General features: G+C 37.1%; 1 protein-coding gene across 2 annotated transcripts in view; it reads right to left on the reverse strand.

The window, feature by feature from the left end:
* LOC143214762 (lachesin) overlaps nucleotides 1–18,310 on the reverse strand; it is a 156,497-nt gene extending 138,187 nt beyond the window's left edge. Inside the window, exon 1 of one of the 2 annotated variants that reach the window (XM_076436134.1) lies at nucleotides 17,947–18,310. Coding sequence is in view for 1 of the 2 variants with exons in the window: in XM_076436133.1 (XP_076292248.1) it covers nucleotides 17,610–17,659 (50 nt within the window). In the remaining variant the exon portion in view is untranslated. The other variant, XM_076436133.1, reaches the window with a different exon arrangement.
* Between the last annotated feature and the right edge of the window lie 1,612 nt (nucleotides 18,311–19,922).

Raw genomic sequence — 19,922 nt, forward strand, 5'->3', positions numbered from 1 at the left:
GTCTAAGCAGCGGCGGACGAGCAAGAAAATTAGCAACGTTTGCTTCGCGTAAGAGTTATGAGGGCTTTGTAGCCAAACTACTCATGAACATTAAGGGTCATTACAATGTCCATAAATCTCGGCCACAGTCCGGCGCAATATTTATGTTATCAATTCCAACGAAACGAGTGTACTCCATGACGTTGTATTTCACTGTCCTCCTTGTAGATTCCGGAACATTCCGTATCGGGTAGGCCCATTTGTTAACGAGCTAACAATAAGAGGGAATATTAACGCGTCGACTGTCGCGTCACAAAAATCTTCCACAAAATCAAATTATCCACGATCAAATTTATCACACTGAGTACTCCTCCAACCCTTCGATGTGCTTCAAATCCTAATCCAATTTAATTTACTCGAATAGGTATACACAGCAATGAAAATTAATTTATTAGGCTTGGTCAAAAAATGGTGTCGTGTATTTTATAAATTCGACAATCTTGAATGGTTTAAAAATCTTCTTATTGTTAACCGAGAGCTTTATTTTAACCTTTATTTCAATACTCGAGTACCCCAGTATCCACTTTCAATGTCTTTTTGAAGCTTTCTTAATATGTTTGTTGGCAAATAGCAAAATTGTTGTAGATTTTTACTTTTTTGAATAATCGTAGATTAATTTATAAAGTGTTGGGTATTGTCATAAGGTTTGAGCTCTGCTATAATCTCTTATGAATAAATAGGAAAAAATTACATTCACTTTAATAATGGTAGAGTACACATTTAATTAGATACCTTATGTATAGCTGACGCACAATTTAATTACATTTTGGTAAAAATTCAAATTTAATCGTGGTCTCGAAATTTGAAGTGCATGAATTAAATTGATGTAAATTATTTGAAACGAAGAATTACATCAATCAACAATTGATTGAATTGTAAGAAATGATATCAAAACGTATTCAATTATAGATGCAGTTATTCATGTACGGATGCAAATAATGACGTGAGGAAATATTGTAACCTATATATAGATATATTTCATTTGGAATTGTAAAATAACTAGAATATCGTTCTCACATATTATTAACAGCAGAATAGTGTGTTTTATAATGAGATAAATATCATTACAAATGTATTCTTAATTCCATTTTTGATCAAACATGGATGAACGTAATAATGAAATCTGATAGTCTCGAATTTTTACGGCTTCTGGTTAAAGATGAAGTTTAAATTATATTTCTAATAACTTATACCTTGTGAAAGAGTAGATATTATTGTGAAACACTGAACAATTTGAAAAGAACAACACCCTGGATAATCACCGAGGTTTTTCTTTAAAATTTCTTCCATTTGCAATTTCAAACGAGACTCGAGACACACTTTAAGTAGTTTAACTCGTAATTGCTCGGACGGTTTACGATAGATGTCAATGTCTTTCTTTAGACAGTAACATTTTGACATTTTTTCAACACGAAAAGTTCAATGGATTTAGTAAAAGAAATAATGCAACCATTTTTCTATTAATAATAAATATAAGTACATTATCCCTTATTTGAAAACATTCACGAAGTGCATCCTTACTCGATTAATAAAAGGTTAGAAGGATTTGGAGTTTTATATTACAATACAGTTTTAAATAATCAATTAATGTGTAGGATTTCATACAATTAGAAAACTGGTTGTACAACAGCAAGGTATTTAATAATTTTTATAGAGGAAGAAGCAACTTGCAGGATCTTTTTCATTTCAGATAGTGGTTTTTATACGAAAGAAAACCGAGTGGAAAGTTGCTCAGTTTCTGTCGATACATAGAAGATTAAGAAATACTTCTGAACTTACTCGGCTAAATTTCCGCTCGGGATAATTACAACAACTCTTGCCAACGTTTCCAGCAAAAGATTCTCGATGATAATTTTCTGGATATAGTAGAATGAACTAAACGAATTACAAGGATATTTTCTTATGAACCATTCATCTAAATAATAGAAAATATTGTTCTCGATCAATAGAGTATATTAAGAATACTGTAAACATTTCTTCTTTTATTTTCATTGTTAAGATCCACTTTATCATCGAAAATACCCTTGCCTTAGCTGTGTCACTTTAATCTTCGTAACCTAATTCGTCTCCGTCCAGCGTTAACCTAAATTAATTTGCAGGAAGTATTTTTCACTTCCTGGAAATCGTTTCCAAAAGATTAATGTAATTTTTATACACTCTGTACGAAATTTGCGAAGGTTCGGACATTTTTAGAGAATGAATGAAATATTGAGATGGATTTACGGTGTGAAAGATATTCTTTTGTTTAATAATATATGGCTTTTACTATAAAATATTGTTCTACAAAATCATGTAACAAAATGACGGAAAATTCGAAAAAAACAGTAGACTTACATTTTAGAAAGATACGCTTTCTGCTGTCTCCCTGTTAAAATAAATTAAACACCTACACAAATACGCTTATTTTTCCATAAAAAACGATGTTTCATTAATATCAATTTGATTAAAAAATCATGATATTTTAACCTTCAATATGTAATGATTAAATGATAATGATTAAATTATATTCAATATTTATTAAATATGCAAAGGACAGGAGCCAAGTAATAAATTCTTTCTTTAACAATTTTAATACGTTACTGTAATACACATCAATGTTTCTAAATTCCATTAATTTGTTCACTAGCTTAAATTGCACCTACCAATTTTTGTCATAAATGCAAAAAATCCGCAGCCTATTCATTATTATCGAAATGGTGGATACAAACGTAGTGAGAGGGTAAAATTTCATCTAAATTCACAAATAGTTACGTGGTTGATAGTTACAGACACATTAAATATTGGGTTGGCAAATAAGTTCGTTCGGTTTTTGTGATTTATTCCACTGTAAAAAGCCGAACGAACTTATTTGCCAACCCAATAATTATTACCGTCAATTCTAATGTTCTTAATAGTTCACTTAGGGTTAATTTGCTATCGTGTAGAATAAAGTACCACAATATTTGGATTTTTAATCCGCAGAATAGTCTACAGAAAAAAATGTGACATACAGAACGTGCAAAATCGCTCGCGTACGTTCGCAATCGAATGAAAGGAGCGCGCACACAACATTAAAATTAATTCACAAAGCGAATTACGTCGTGAAGTTCGCCTCTGTAAAGATGTGGCGAGCACACTTTCCCGCGCACCGCACGAATTTATAAATAATTTATAGAACTGCGCCGGCAACAAACGTGTATAATGAACTCGTATAAAGGTTCAAGCCTTAAGAAATCCGCAAACAATTGCGTACTCGTCTCTTGGCGAAACACTAACGATATTTCTCGCTGAACAAAGAAAAGTAATCCATATTTTCGCTCGGGACGCTTTCATTACTCCCGTCGTCGTCTGCGCGCATTTTCTCATTTTCCGATTACCAACTGGGGAAATTTCATTTGCCTCCATTTACATCATTTTCTGTGTCGAGGCTTTAATTGCGTTCGAATGAACTCTCTAAGCAGCACAATTATAATTCAACGTTGAGCTAATCGAGTCGCGGCGCGAGCGCGAGGGGGTAGGCGAAACGCGCAGAAACCAGCAGAAATACGCGCAGAAGCGCGCGACCGTGCGAAATAGCTGCGGCCACTGCGGGAATAAATCACCGGCGAGATCGGGACGCATCCGATTAAACGATTCTCGTTTATCAAACATTCTTTTTTCCTCGAACGGAGGAAGACAAGAGAGGGACAACGGAGAGCCGTGGGAGAGGGACAGAGTGAAACAGGGGAGGAGGAACAGAGAGCAACAAGAGCCGAGGCAGCCAGGTACCCCACTGCAGCTCCGGAAAGCACGATCTCTTTCCCGGTAAATGAACATCGAGAGATACCGATTCGCTATCTGCAATCGTCATTCATTTCCTCGTGAAACGAGCTCCGAGGCCGCATTAACGTTTTTATTTTCATGATAAACAGAAATTACAATTCCCCACCGGGAACTCCTGCAGCCACCCCCCGCATACCGCCTCCCACCCGGCTCGTTTCAACCCTCTCCCCCACCGATAAACACGGAGCCAGAAACGAGTCAGGATTCCTTGATACTAGCCGCATTCCTGGCCTTTAATGCAGTAGAAAAATGTTTCCCATACCCCACGAAGCAGATGAACCCCCCGCGCCGCGAAACCAGAACCACCACGCGGCTCCGTATCTCACGGAAATGTATGTGCCGCGAGTATGATGGCGACAACGCGGCTGTAATGAATAAATCCGAAAATTCTGCTGCTTGCGGCGTCTGCTTCTACACTCTTTGTTGAAAAGATAGCATACTTAGTCGGTTCAAATTCTACGAATGATACGCAAACAGGGATTGGGAATTTTTTCTCAGTTCTGTTTGAGATTTGGAACGTGGAACCTTGTTAACACGCGTTCTCGTGTTATGGAATTAATGGGGCATTTAGATCGAATCTTTGTACAGAAGTGCCTCGATATTTGTGAAAACTTTGGGACCGAAATTTTCACAAATATCGAGGCACTTCCGTACAAAGATTCGATCTAAATGTCTGTACAGACTACTAGTCTGTGAAAATTCGAAAACTAAATACATCTTTGCAATGGACAATTGAAACTGCATTAAAATAGAAAATACCATGTGCAATTAAAGGTTACAATAATTTCGGAAGGACTCGAATAATAATTAAAATCAATTACTAGTCATATTTTGATTACTCACGAAATTTTGTGTTTCATTTTTGTATTTCGTGCATTTATATACTAGTCCAGTGACAAAAGTGACGTTTTTTGTAATCTTGATTTGACGTAAAGATGTTGTTGTGGACTTATTTATTCGGACGAGCCTAAAAATAATCGTACAATATCTCGATGAGTGCTTGTTATTTTTGAAAGGCAATACAAATTCTTTTCGGGTGGTGAATAATTATCTCGCAGAGTGGTTTTGGGAAATGACGTGTAAGAACACTCGATCCTGTTCATCTTCTGCGTACCCCTTTTTCTTTTAGTCTCTTTACACGTATGCAGACTCTCTGTCCACGCTTTGTCACACGAGTCGGCGATTTAATTCGCGCAGCGTTAAATCGCGAGACTGCAATTGGTAACATAGCGGTAGGCAGGAATAACGAGTTCAAAGAAATCGGGTTCCGCAGCGATGAATACCGACGCCCGTTCGGTGGCCATTCGGCGATACACGGTGGACTGTTCCAGAAATTCCTTTGAAACGCGTGGGGACGGTTGCCTTTTTGCTCGGAACTTGAAAGGGACGTTTTTCTCCTCTACCCCATCATCTGCCGCCCCTGTCCTCGGCGAACCGCCTGGTACCAGCTAATTTTCAGAGGAGTACAATTAGCTCTTTTGCATCAGATTTCGTCTTGCTCGAGCATTTACAGGATTGAAAGGGAACCTTCGGATATCTGGGACTTTTCCCGGGTACCATTGTCTCGAAAGCATTGGTGCGTGGGCGATGCGTTCGCCGAGATATGATCCGTGATTTTCAGGGACAATCGGGGGATTTCGAAGGGTTTCGTTATGGTAATATGTCCGCCAAGCCCCGCCAATCATTTGTTGGTTGGAATATCTTTTTATTGTCCCTCAACTGTAACATTTGCAAGGGTTCGTTGTCGAGTATCGTTGTAATTGCCACGGTTTCAAATAAATTCTAGAGTATCAACGAGAGAACAAATGAATGTAAAAATTACGAATTCCGAATTCTTTATTCTACAATTGTTGAAATTGTAAACCTGTTTTTGAGGACACTTATTGGATACACTTATTTCTTTCAATAATCAACCACACTTGTACTCGAGGAAAATGCAAAACAAAATTGTTTTTTTGGAAGTTCGAAACCAGAATGCTCCTTTGAGTACGCATTTCAAACACTTTTCTGCTCAATCAATAATTAACTCCCGGTCGGATGGAGCGCAAACAATGGTGAAAAAGAAATTAATATCATTTCACGGTCGAAATATTGTTTGCCATATCGATTAATGGTAAATAAATTCCCTCGTGGAGGCATTCTGATTTTCAATTTTTTATCGGTTTTTAGGAACTTTCCAGAAGAACTGTTGAAATTCAACAGTTCTGACGTTGTTGAACCTTTTTAATTGGGATTGTGTACACATATTTCATGGTATTTGAAGTATATGTCGGACTTTTTTTTAAGTAAAAATAATCAAAATTACATTAGTTATAAATTTTTTTGTAGGGCATGTTTCGAAAATCAACTGAAACAAAAAACTGAAGTATAATCATTGTGAACATAGTTATGGTCCGAACCGGAAGGAATTAAAAGAATTTTTTAATTTTTAGAATTTCGAAGCCGAATTACCTACTTTTTGTGTTTTCTGTCTTTCGCGAATTCAAACAAATCTTTTGTACACATATTCTATAACCCACACTTTAAAAAATGAAATACCAGAAGGGCTCCTTAATCCTCGGTCAATTACAGTTGAATCAATTAACGCACGGAAGAGAAATACTTTGCTCCGGCCGGTTCCCTTTATGCAATAAAATATTATTTCCATATCATTAAAACTTGACAACGATATTCAAGCTGCCGCTGGTGCCCCGCTACTTCCTGACCCGGTCCGAAACATTTATGCAAATGTTCTTCGGGATAGCGAAAGAAAAAGGAGGAAACCAACCAGTTCCTCTGGTAGGAAAGGGCTGCTGCAGTAACACAAAGCAACACGTAGACACACGGATTATCGATGTTTGCCCCTAGAGCGGAAAAACCGTAAACCGCAAAGCAATCTAACTTGGTCCGAAACAGCATCGCTATACACGTGTACCGATGGAGAAAAAGAAATTAACTGCTCATTATCGGTGAACCGAAAATAAGTACTCGGAAAGTTTTTGTGGATTGTATCGCGGTCGCGTGTGCATTTCGAGAGCTCACAACGATTTCTGAAATCTCGCCATTCAGAGCTTGTTATCTTTTTCGTTTTTGCGCTCTCCCTTCGAATAATCTCTTCCCCAACTCGGTAATCGTGGAGTCAATATTTAGTTTATTTTTATACCATTTTCGAAGGCATCTCTTTTTTCAGGACAGAATTTAATGTGTTGTGAAGATTCTACTTTCGCACATCGTTATTCACATTTCTCATTACGATATTTTTACATGCTGTAGCAGACAAGAATTGAAGATCCATTTTTGGGTCTTGGATCTGTAAATTGAAACCTATATAGAAACATTTTAAAAAAATTGTTGCGTATGAATCTGCCTCAGATTTGAGGATCGGAGCCTTTCTTTTACAACGATATCTTAAAACTAGATGTACGATTTTGTTCACTGTTTCATGGAACGAAAATGAGGATTAAGTTCTTTATTGTGCTCGATCTCTTGTACTTCACTTTGCACACGATATGCATACATAATAATACGAAAGTTTCAAAATAATTTTACATTAGTGGGACATTAAGTGGGTAGAATTAATTAAGACTTATCATGTTTAGTCATTATCAACAGTTTAATCCTAGGAATCCTTATCCTCCAGCTGACGCGCTGAATATTAACAGGGGAAATTGGAGGGTCTTGAGAATCCTATTCTCGTTGTGATCACCACTGCCAAAATACTTTTTAAGAAAGAATACGCGTAATAATAAATTTAAAATATTTTTTGTTTCAAAATCACAATAATATAAATAATTAAAGAAATTGTGCTAATATTCTTCTCTTTCGATTCATGAATGAGACAAAATATATTTTTTTTTAAATCGAAAAAAAAATGAAAATGTAGAAGCAGGTTAATTTATAATTAGATAGTTGATCTTTTCTATGGTAGCAAGTAGAAGTACAATGGTCTTCCTGCTATTTTAAAAATGATTTCTGTTAATTGCAATATAAGAAAGTTGCACAGACATTTATTTCTTTTCATGATATCAGTGAGTTGCAAACAACACATTTTTCAATTCTTAGAATTTACTACAAAAATTGTTTTGAACTGTTCATAATGGTCCCTAGCAGGCAGAAGTTTCCATTTCAAATATTCTGTTTCGCGATTCGAGAATGACACGGCTCCGGCGCCGGTGTAGGGATGAAGAAATCAACAGCGTGCGGGCCGAAATCGAAGGATAAATATTTATAACATCATGTAAAATGCAATCGATGGGTAGAGCGCGAGAGGTCCATCGAGACGGAAAATTTGATAACAGACCGGGTACCTTAACGCGCTTTCAGCAGTTCTCGCCCGGCCCGCGGAAAAAGCCGACCCTCAGAAGAAGTGGATCAGACTTGATGTATGTTCGGACATGTCGAAAAAACGTGCGGACTGCATTGGAAATTCGCGAGAAGCCCGGAGCCGCCTCGGCTGGAACGGAACGAAACAGCATCGAGATTTATAAGGTCGATTTTGTACACCGGCGAACAACGGGTCTAACGACTCGCGAAAGACGCAGGAACGCGCCGAGCTAATTCCTGGCTGCGTGTGTTTCGCGCATCTTGGATGCTAGTTCAACAACTACTCCGCCCCCCGACGAACACCGAAGAGGTCGGAAACGGAGATACGTAACACCCACGACAGTTTTAACAATTAATGGAATTAACGGTTAGACAGAAGCCAGTTCAGCGCCTGATTTATCCTCTTCGGGGGGGGGCTTGCGGATTTTTCCTTTACCCGGGAACCCCTGTTGACTGCAGCCAGACTCGGCATTCCGGAATTGCTCGTTAATTGCCGGTAATTCGAATACAGTAATGCTTCGATGTATGGAGAAACTTTGGGACTAACATGATAGTACTGTTAAACTTCCACTTAAACTGTTTACAGATACTATTCCTTGATCTTTTATTGCTCGAATAATATTGTACAAACGAATTTATCAACATTGAGAACGCACCTTAAAATAAAATTATAGATTTCAGCAATACTTATCTTGCAATACAAATTACAACCAAAAATAAAATCGCATTTGCAAGACGTTTGTAGGTGCATAATAGACTGCATAAATTTTAATGTAAAAGGGGTACGATCAAAACATTACTTTTTTATGTATAATACAATTGGACAGATCACCCTACATAAAACGTCCACACAACTATATTAATTTAGTGTAACAATATTAATTTAGCGATAAAGCTCTGTTGTTAATTATTTTTTTATGGAAGTCTTACTAGTATATTCGTCACACATTTTTGCGGTTGAAATGATACCAAATACTACACGTTTTTTATCACATTTATCTCGTTAATTCGCGAAATAATTGGTGGAACATGCGTGTTCGAATAATAGAACTAGCTGCACTGTTTCATTAAATCTTTATTGATCTCTACTACGAGTCGTGCTGTATATTTCGGATAATGGAGAATTCAGATATCGGTTCGTATAATCGAGGTTCTGCTGAATCGGTTGAAGGAGCAAATACATTCCGAATTGTACCGTGTTTGGACTCATTTTAATCGGGAGAATGTCACAAATATGTGGGTACAAGTTACATAAAGTGTTCACAATTAATTACATGTTTTGCATTGTTTTGTACAAAATTCCTCTGTGAAAATTCGAAAACTAAATACATCATTGCAATGGACAATTGAAACTGCATTAAAATAGAAAATACCATGTGCAATTAAAGGTTACAATAATTTCGGAAGGACTCGAATAATAATTAAAATCAATTACTAGTCATATTTTGATTACTCACGAAATTTTGTGTTTCATTTTTGTGTTTCGTGCATTTATACATATGTATTATACATAAATTAATTATCGGTATTATAAAAATATGTCTTTAATGCTATATTACCTCTTGCACTTGATAAGATTAATTAGTCTCTCATATCTCGACCGTAGACACCTAAAATTTAATGAATGTTGACATGCGTGAAGCATTAAGCGTTCCAATTTATGTGAACTATACTAATTTGAATTACAAATCTATTCAGAACACGGAAATTATTATTAACGATTACATGTCAGCAGTGCTGTCGATACACCCGAAATTTTACGCAAAGTCGATCGATATTCCATATTTCTAGAATAGTTTAGAGCCATATTTTTCATGAATTAACAAAACCACTAGGACTACCCTGATACAAAGTACTCGGACGACGCAAAGATTCAATTTTTAATCAAATCGAATTAATTCTCTCTTATTAAGCACGCAAGTAATTTAAATAATTCGATGACGGTCTGTGCCAAATATCGATCGCAAAATTATCTGATATAATTTTTCCATTGAATTTTTCTATCGAATTCATTTAGGCAGATTCCAATGGCAGAGCGGGTATTTCCCGTGAAATTAATGATTTTCGTAAACGTTAAATGAAATTTCATTGTGCCACGTATTAACCGTTATTCCGTAAATGAAATCGTAAACCAAGCAGAATAATCCATTCTATTATACGTTAACATTATTATATGTACATCATACTCTTCTATACCTAAGAATTACGCGTTAAATAGTACATTGTCCGTTATTAATGTGTTTATACCGCGACCCATTGTTAATGCATTATCGAAATATTAGTAATGATCAAGCTGCAAGCCAAGGCTGCGTAATTTATTAACATTCGCAGGGCCCGATAAAATTTCATAACTTTCTCCGCGGGCATAAAAGTGGGGAATAAAAGCGTCGGGCCGCGTGACATTCTAAATTTTTCGCTGCGAAATATGCGCGAAAACCGGCGCGGCGTCAGGTGAACTGTGAAAGAAAGCGGGTTTCGAAGGCCCGCACATTCAAAGTTAACCATAAATTACGGAAGATCCGGATGCCATCATTATTTAGAGCCAGCAAACACATGCATCGTCCCGTGAATTATATTTCAAACCCGTCGAAGCATAAATACGCCGCCGGAGGACTGCAAAATTTTACCGTTTTGTTATGTCTGGCGTATATTTCCTTGGCAGCAGCGGCTCGCGGCGCCGCGAACCATACAGAGAAACGAAGAACATTTTCCAAGGAAATATAAACGCGTCGAAACAAGCCACGTGTAACGCCTGTGTAAATCAATTCCCGCGTTATTTTCCGCGGCGCAGCGGTCCTTCGCGATTAGAGGTCCCGGCACTAATTGCTCTATTATCGTAAATTACAAGGCCGATCGGGAGAGCCCGCTAGAAAGACGTAGCTTACCAGACAGAATTTTAATTTCGCCAAGGCGCTGCCCCAGACACGATACTTCTCCGCCTGTTTGCTAGCGATGGGCATGATCCTTCTCAATTAGTATCGATTCCTAATACTGTCATTGTGTTTAGGGCACGTATGAATACACGAGTATCAAAGTGTGTTGATTCCTAAATGATACCTTCTTAGGAACCAGAGCTGGGGAAATTAGTATTTTAAATAGTAAATAGTAAATAATCCTATTTATTTTTTATAAAGTATGTGTATACAACTTTAAAAAGATAATATTTTACTTGATGCAGTAATTTTTAAAAATAAAATAATTTATTTGAGGCTATATTTTTGAAAATAATATTTTATATGAAGAATATTGACAATATTTGTATTTTGTCTTTATTTTCAATTTCCATTTTGAATATTATTGCTGAAAATAATGGTTCGAATTCAATATATTTATACGTTAAATCGTTTCTTAACGATAAGATAGACTGTATTATTTATGCGATTTCTCAGAGTATTATAACAATGCAAAATTTTATTACGTGTTTCAGATTGTTAAAATAGAAATATTTTATTTTCGAATTGTATATCTTATTTAAAATACTATTTTCTTTAAGCGAAATAAAATCTAAAATATTAAATAGTATTTGAAATATTTGTTTCGCCAAATAATGCCCACCTCTGTTAGAAACATCGATTCTCGAGATATTTACGATATTTAATTTGTTGTAATTTCATAAATAACAATCGTACAACAATAAACTTGCACTCACTTTAATATATTAGTACATGATATAGAAATCCATTGTTGAAACCTCCATAGAAACATTCAACTATTTTTTCCGTTAATGAATCTTCCACCAATTTGACGATTGAACCCTTTACAACGCTTTAAAAATGTTTCTACGATTTTTTCCAGTTTTATGGAACAAAAATAGAGACTAAATTTGGTGGTGTAGAATCTCTTGATATACCTTCATTGGAACATTAACATCACGACTAAAAAAATTCGCACGTTATGTTTAATTTGTGTCCTTCTACAAGAGAGATTTCGATCTTAAAATCCACAGTGATTCATTCTCGAAAAAGTTTCCAATGTTTTTATAAACAGTTTAATTAATAGCATATTCGAGAGTCTTCAGTTTTAGACCTGTCACGCCGTGCAAAATTGTCTAAAGCAAAAATGAATGGCAGATGGTAAAAGTATATGTTTGAAGCTGTAAAATCAGACTTGGTACATTGTTGTACCACTGTATCCAACGAAATTATCACAGTTTATATATCAACGATTTTTCTAGACATTCAGTGTTCAAATCGGAATTTCGTTGAAAAAGTATATTTACCTAGAAACGAGAATCCACTGATCTATTGGAAATGCAATATTGTCGAAACTGGCAAAAGGATATTTTCGTCCGATGGCTATGTCTGTTCCTTCGGAAAAAGTGTTTTCTAAAAGTGGCGAGATAATTAGTCAAAATGGATATCGGCTAAAGGACAATACATAAAATATTATTCATAAATAAATTAGTTCTTACTATTTTTGTCTACACATTGGCAATATCTCTCGTTGAAAATCGATTTAATACAATCCAAAGTACTAAAAGTAACTTAATTTTCGATTAATTCAATACGCTTTAATTCTTTTCAATACGCCTCGAAGCATGATTAGCAAATTACTTGAAAAACATGAGAATGAATTGAATCACTCCCATCACTACTATTTGCTTAAAGACTGTGTGTGGATTCGAGAAACTTCTCTCTTAGTATTAGTTTGTTAGTAGAACCGCGAAACTTTGTATATTTAGAGAGAGAGAGAGTTAAAAGTTCACGAGGAAATTATAAAATACAAGATCGTACGAATTCTAATAGAGTCTCGTTTTATTCTTACTTTGCCCGAAGCATTAACGGAGGCAGTACGGTTTTATATAATTTTAATTCCTTTGTGTTCGTGTCTGTACAGACGCAAGTTTCCGTAAACTTTCCTAGTTAATAAATTGGCCGGATATTCTGCTATTTCATTGTCGGGATAGCAAAATTATTTAAATTTCACATTTCTTTGCTTTGTGCCCGATAAAAATGTCTGGACGTTGGAGAAGAACAAATATATTTTTACATGTATGCGTGGTATTGATTTTCCTGTAAAATTTAATTTACTGTCGAACAACGTTTGAATATTAATAAACGATTTTCAATCGGGATAATATTCAACATTATTTAAACCAATTTCAATATCTTGCTGTTTTATTAACCTTTCAACGCTAGTCAGACACAATTGAAAGTTGTATTTTATAATTTCATAATACAACTTCCTGATTTATTGATATTCCTTCCTGATATTTAAACCTATTACATTCTTAAAATTCAGTGAATTATTATTTTAACAAATGTAATAATTTTACAGATTCTCAGAGTGCGAGTACGTGAAAATAGAATTATTTTACCATCGACATTTAAAATCTTTCAAACAATATAAAGAATACGTGATTTATCGTATTTCTCTTCCGATAAAAATTAGATTTCAGACAATTTGAAAAATAATACGTGAATTGTTTGCAAACCAAAATATTAACATACACGACATAACCTAACGCAGACCTTCATACTGGCAATTAATTCAATAAGAAAAATCGAGCATATTAACAAATGAAAATATTGAAAAATGACACAGTGCCTGTCAATAAGAAAACCGCTCTGTGTAGAAATAGAAAAGTCATCAGAGGCACACGCCGAACCTATTTGCGCTAACATAACGGCGGTTCGGCGTTCTACTAAAAAAGCGAGGAAAGAAGTGAAAGACGAAAAAACATGCCGCGGAAAAAAGACTGAAATCCGAATGAAGTTATTGTTCAGTCGGATACATTTTGCTCGAATGAGCGTGTTATAGAGGCCCGGGCTGGCGCGCGTGCCTCGGTGTGTACAATGTGTCTCAATTAAAAAAGATAACGAAGACACCCGGGCAGAAGTACCAATCCAATTATTCCCGGCAGCATTCCGCCATTTATTTCGGTGCCTAAGGACGGCACGCGCGCGCTGTTTTCCTCGCGTCTCGATGCACACTTCGAAAAAACCGGTCAACAATTTTCCGACCCTGTTCCTCTTTTTTTCTATCATATTTCTTTTTTTTTTTGCCAACGAGCAAAAGAGGACCCCGCCGTTGTCTGCCGCAGCGCGGAAAACCACTCGAGTCCGGCGGAGAAATTTGAAGAATGCCGGAAACTTCCGTTTTCGAAAGCGCCGCGCGCCGCACTTCGTTACACAGGCGAGCGCTCGACCCTCTTGCCTCGAAGCGTTCCCGTTTAATTAAATTAATTTCGCCTGAACGAGGTCCGCGATGTCATCGAAGCAACGGCTGGTTTATCTTTACGGATTAACAGCGTGATTTCTGGATGATTCGGTGCCGATGCTTCTCGCCGACCGGAAAGGAACACAGTTTGTTCAAAGAACGAGGAAACGGGCGACCGGACTCCGCCGGGGAAAACTGCGTGGAATGTCCTCCTGTGGGAAATTAGTTTCGCCGTTCACCAAGTTATGAGTATGCTACACCTACCCTCTTTAACTTCCAACAGAATCCTTCTCTTCCCCCCCCCGATTTTTAGTTGACATTCCGCGCTAATTTCAGTGTCGCCGCTTCGGAACGTGGCGCGGTTAAAAGAGTTTTAACACCAGAACTACCGAGTAGGATAATTGTTCCAGTAGTCGGCCATCTTGAGCATTCTCATTATTAACACGTTCATTGCCACGCCAGCACTTCGGTGCGCCACAGTTCCAAGAAATCTAATCAATTTTTTATTCCAACCCGTAACTGATAAGTTCAGATTTATTATGCTGCTATTTCAGCTGACACTTCGTAGGTCTTGTCGAAATTTTGGACAGAGCATCAAAATCGTCGTAAAATTGCTCAGTTTCTAGCGATTAACGTGGTCATCGCGTACCGATGCTGTGGAATTATTTGAAAATGATTGTCATAATTAATGTCACTGTATATCAATTTATTAATGTGCATATCAACTAGATTATAGTGTGCAGTGAGAGCTTCGTTATCAAATTGCTAACAATTATAATTAATAACGTTGATCTATGAATGAAATAGGTGAAACGCATAAAATTTGCGTGGCTTTCAACAGGAAGACTAATGCGTCTGCAATGTGTACCATTAGAAATATGTTTAAAAAATTGATAAATAAAGTAGTTCGCCGTCCGAGGGTTAATACACTATTTTCTAAATTGTGTATATGTAGCTATACATTAGAATCTTGGAACTGGAGAATAGGCTGGCCATTGTGCCCGTTCAAATATACAGTAATTTATTAGTAGATATTTATTTTTAGCTTTCATGTAGTCATAATCATATAATAATTTTCATTGTGTGCTTCAACGATGACGTTCGTTCGAAAATTTCTGGTGGAAATATCTTCAGAATTTCAGTAATTGCGAAAGAAAAACACGGAAACATTTTGACTGGTCTGGCGCAGTGCTAGTGTTAAGTACTCTAAAATTAAATTGCGCTCGCGAAGTGGTTCTCTATCAGTTTATATAGTAATAATATTAATGAAATTAGTCGGTAAGAGTCTGCCGATGAGTTTCATTTAAAATACGAGGTTCATTAAGCCGGAATTGTAGTTTAAATCTCGAATGAATAATGGATTCGAATTTATTGATTAAATATGAATCTCCACTGAGGAATACCTTTTCGCGAATTTTTGTATGCTCCATTACACTTGAGCAATGCTGCCGGGCGGATTTAAAGATCGAAAGTGCGAGGCAGATTCTATTATATTGAATAAAAGTGTAAGTAACATTGATCTTTATATTTATCAGAACCCACAGCGTCGTTTATAAAACGTAGATTAGAAGTATTTGTAGACTATATTAATGAAATATTTAATCTTCTAATATTTAATATCTTCCTTTCTCACTTCTTAGTTACACTAGATTCGCGGAATACTAAAAATGATTATTCTACATTGCTTCATAAAAGCAACAAGAATGCCCAGATTTGTAGTAATTATTATTCTAATATTTCGTCAAGAAATAATCTGTTGAATGATTCCTCGCGGATGTATCTTGACAATTCTCAATAATCGTAAATTAAAAAATGTAGAATCCGTCAAAATGACGGGTTCTGGAAATGTAGTAAGAACAAACGAATTGCTAGCCGATGAGATAGAAATACACGAACAATTGTACACCATTTCCAATGAAGCAACGTTTACACTTAATAAATAAGACAAAAAGACTCGTCATTCGAGTGCTAAGGGTTAAACTGCAATATAAAATGACGCCCACTCATTCCAAAGTGATAATTACAGAAAACAATCTTCGTAACGCGACAAAATAATATTCGTTCTTGGAAAATGTCGATAAGATTTCTCCATCCTGTACTTTGCAACGAGAAACAACAATATTCATTCCTATTTCAATCTTTTATTTACGGAAAGACGGGCGATATCAATCCGCTTGTTTTATTGTTTTCAACAAACCGAGTGTTTGTTCAGATACGTTCCATCGGGGATGGTATTTTCATTGCAATTATCAAGAAACGTTCGATTTTTAATCATACTTTGATGAACAAAATTGCACTTGCCGTTACAAAAATTGCATTTTATGATAACTGGATCAAATGGACATTCACGTTATTGGATAGGTGTGTGTATTTTCATATCGGAAATGCTATTAATGTTTTAAAGCGATACAGAGAAGATGGACATGTCGTAAATATTTCTGCAAGAATTAACAATCTCTATTATTAACTTGTATTTATCGAATACGTCGTTAGATGTATTCCGAATTGGAGAATTGTTTCTACATTGGTGAAGATAGTACTTTTCAACTTTGTCTCGAAATTTTCAACATTCTAGCTACAAATGAACTCCCGTATAAAAATACTACCCCACGAAATGTTAGCTATTGAATTGTTACTAAATAACAACTTTTACGCGATAAAATACACTGGCTAACCCTGGATAATTAAACCTTTGTAAAAATGACGATCTGAATATTTGAACCCTGTGGTATGGAACCAGAGGGTATGCTAAATGTTTTAATTAATAGATTCAACACCAAATATAACTTTTGCACGAACCCTTTTTCTTTAAAAGTCAAGCTATTTTTATAGTTAGATAAAAAGCGTTCGACTATATTTGAACCGCGAAAAATGCAAAAGTGGTGCAAGTCAATACAGTTAACCATTAGATAACAAGGAATCAAATAACACAGTTCTACAAAACATACTAAAATTATGTTTACCCCTGAGACGTGGTCTTAAGCCAAGCATACAGGTACTGACTCACACCACTTTCGCACGGTTCATTTGTATTTTTAATTGGTGTCGTCGTTCCCACGACAGCTCGGTAATCTACAGTTAAAACGATCCCACCGCAAAAGCTTGACTGGGTCCGAACGCAGCGATCAAGAGCGCCCGGCTTATCCAAACCGATCGTAGGTGATCCTTCACTTGAATCGCACAAAGCTCGAAGACACAAGGCGTCTGAGAGCACCGTCCAACTCGCTGGCAAATGGGTTCGACTATTCCGGCACGTAAACCGTAATTTTCGCGGCGAGACCTCTATCGATAGGTGTTAATTTACTCACGGCGTGGCGGAAGCTCTCGAGGTTTTCACACTTTCGGCCGAGTCTTCCATTAACACGGCCACAATCGAGTTATCGTCGGTAGCGGCGGAATAGAAGTTCTCCGACGAGTTTCGCCGGAACTTAGATAAATTCCGTGGGGTCCATCGGCTCTTTCGTCGGAACGCATCGATTCACAGAAAACTTGGACGTTCCGACAAAGCGACGACACCGTTGTTCGAGTTACCAGGTTACAGTATGATCGCCTTCGTTCTGACGAAAAGATTTAAAGATCCCCGGCCGGAAGCGTAGTCGGCGGCGGCCGAGCCGCGTGTTTCGACAAAGGATTTATGGGGCAAACCTGCGACGTAATTCCCGAAGAAGTTGCTCATATCTCAGGGGCTGGTTACGACGAAGGCCGACGAAGCGGTGCTCCGTGGTGTCGGGAACCGAGTGGACATCCCGCCGACACGGGTACTCTTCCGGTTGCGGGGGTTACGGATGTCGGACGTCTCGCGTGGACGCACGTGATCCACGGTGAACGGGCCGGGATGTTGGACGCGCACGCACGGACTGAGGGATGCCGGTAAACTGATCGGGATCCTGACGGCCCTCCTTCGTCGAGGAGGCCTCTCTTCCGTTCAGGATGAGGCGCGCAAGCCCGTCCGAGCGCAGGAGCGACGGCGGCACGCAACAGGCAGAGGGGGAGGGCCACAACTGTGGCTTGGAGAGAATGGGACTAACGGAGGATGCAGGAACCGGAGGAGACTGAGGGCCGAGGTGGAGAAACCGAGGGACGAAGAGAACGCGCGCCGAGACTCCCAGAAAACTACACCGGCAGACCGGGGTGACGGGTTGACCGACGCGCGGGGCGAGACGGCGGGGAGGAAGGGGCGAAAAACTTGCGGAAAGTATGAGAAAGGATGACGAGGATAATGAGATAGAGGAATGTGGGGACGGTGGCAGCGATCATCGGGGACCCGGCTGGGGGTAGCAGATCATTGGTGCAATGCAACGATACCACTGCACTGGCTAGACGCAGTGTTTAGGCTCTTATGCCTCGTATGACTTTTTCTTGCGGTTAGAAGGGTTTTGCTGCTGGAAGCTTCTCGTGTAACGACAGGGGAAACTAGTGGTTTTTAAGAATTTTTTCAGAATAAATATTGAATATATACTGCTGTGCAAAGGAAAGAAGCTCCCGGCTATATTTAATAGTAAAGCGTAAAAAATCAATTAAGAACACTGTAAGTTTTGAAAAAGGATTCCGCTGTTTAATTGAATAGTTCTGAGAATATACAGTGGGTAACGGAAGTATATTCGAATGCCCTTTAACGCAGAATAACTTTTTTATAATTGTGATTTCTTATAATCAATTAGAAGTATTGGTTTATGAAATGATGTGTAAAAAAGATTTTCCAAAAATTATAATTTACAAGGTTACATGCAAAAATAAAAAAAGCATTTTTTAAAACTTTTTTATTTGGGCCATTAATGAAAATTTAAAATATAATTTTGTAAATTATATCTTGTAAATTATAATTTTTGGAAAATTTTTTTTGCACATCATTTAGTAGGCCAATGCTTCTAATTGATTATAAAGAATCGGGTCGCGTTTGGTACAATTATAAAAAAGTTATTCTAGTTTCAAGAGCGTTCAAATACTTTCGTTACGGATTGTCTAATACTTAAAATGCAATAAATCAATCATTGTACAATACATACAATACAATACAATTTCTGCATAAAGATAATGTTTGTCATTATAGCTTATAATTATACTGGGTGTTTCTTTCTCTTGAAGAGTAGTGTATATGGATCTAGAACTTTTTGGGATGTAAACAGGTAGTCTTGCAGTACAAGTGTTCTTTTTCCAGTTAAATTCTTATTATTATTTACTGTATAGTATATGGTAGACTTCTTAATAGCTTCAGCATTGTTGGCGTACAATGTAGCATCTGTCACAATGATCAAAACACTGTGCAAGCATATTCAATATAAGAAAAAATCGCGAAAAATAATATTTACTAGGGGTATGCGAGAACCCGAAATATCGGGTCGGGTCGGGAACACGAAATTTTTTCGAGATCGGGACGGGTAGCCGAAAATTTCGAGATTCTCGAATTTATTCCCGAAAAATTTCGAGAACCCAGTAATCATTTATATTCGCGGTTTAATTAATACATTCATAGTTTCGGATTTTTTATTCTAGATGTTTTCGAAATTGAAAGAATGTTGTCCACCACGAATTCTTTTCAAGAGTATATTTCATATTAATGTTATTGGCGCTCTGGTTCGATCAGTTGGAACCAGAGCGCCAATAACATTAATTGTAGTTTA

The sequence above is a fragment of the Lasioglossum baleicum genome, chromosome 13, assembly GCF_051020765.1.
Source record: "Lasioglossum baleicum chromosome 13, iyLasBale1, whole genome shotgun sequence".
Classification (NCBI taxonomy): Eukaryota; Metazoa; Arthropoda; class Insecta; order Hymenoptera; family Halictidae; genus Lasioglossum; species Lasioglossum baleicum.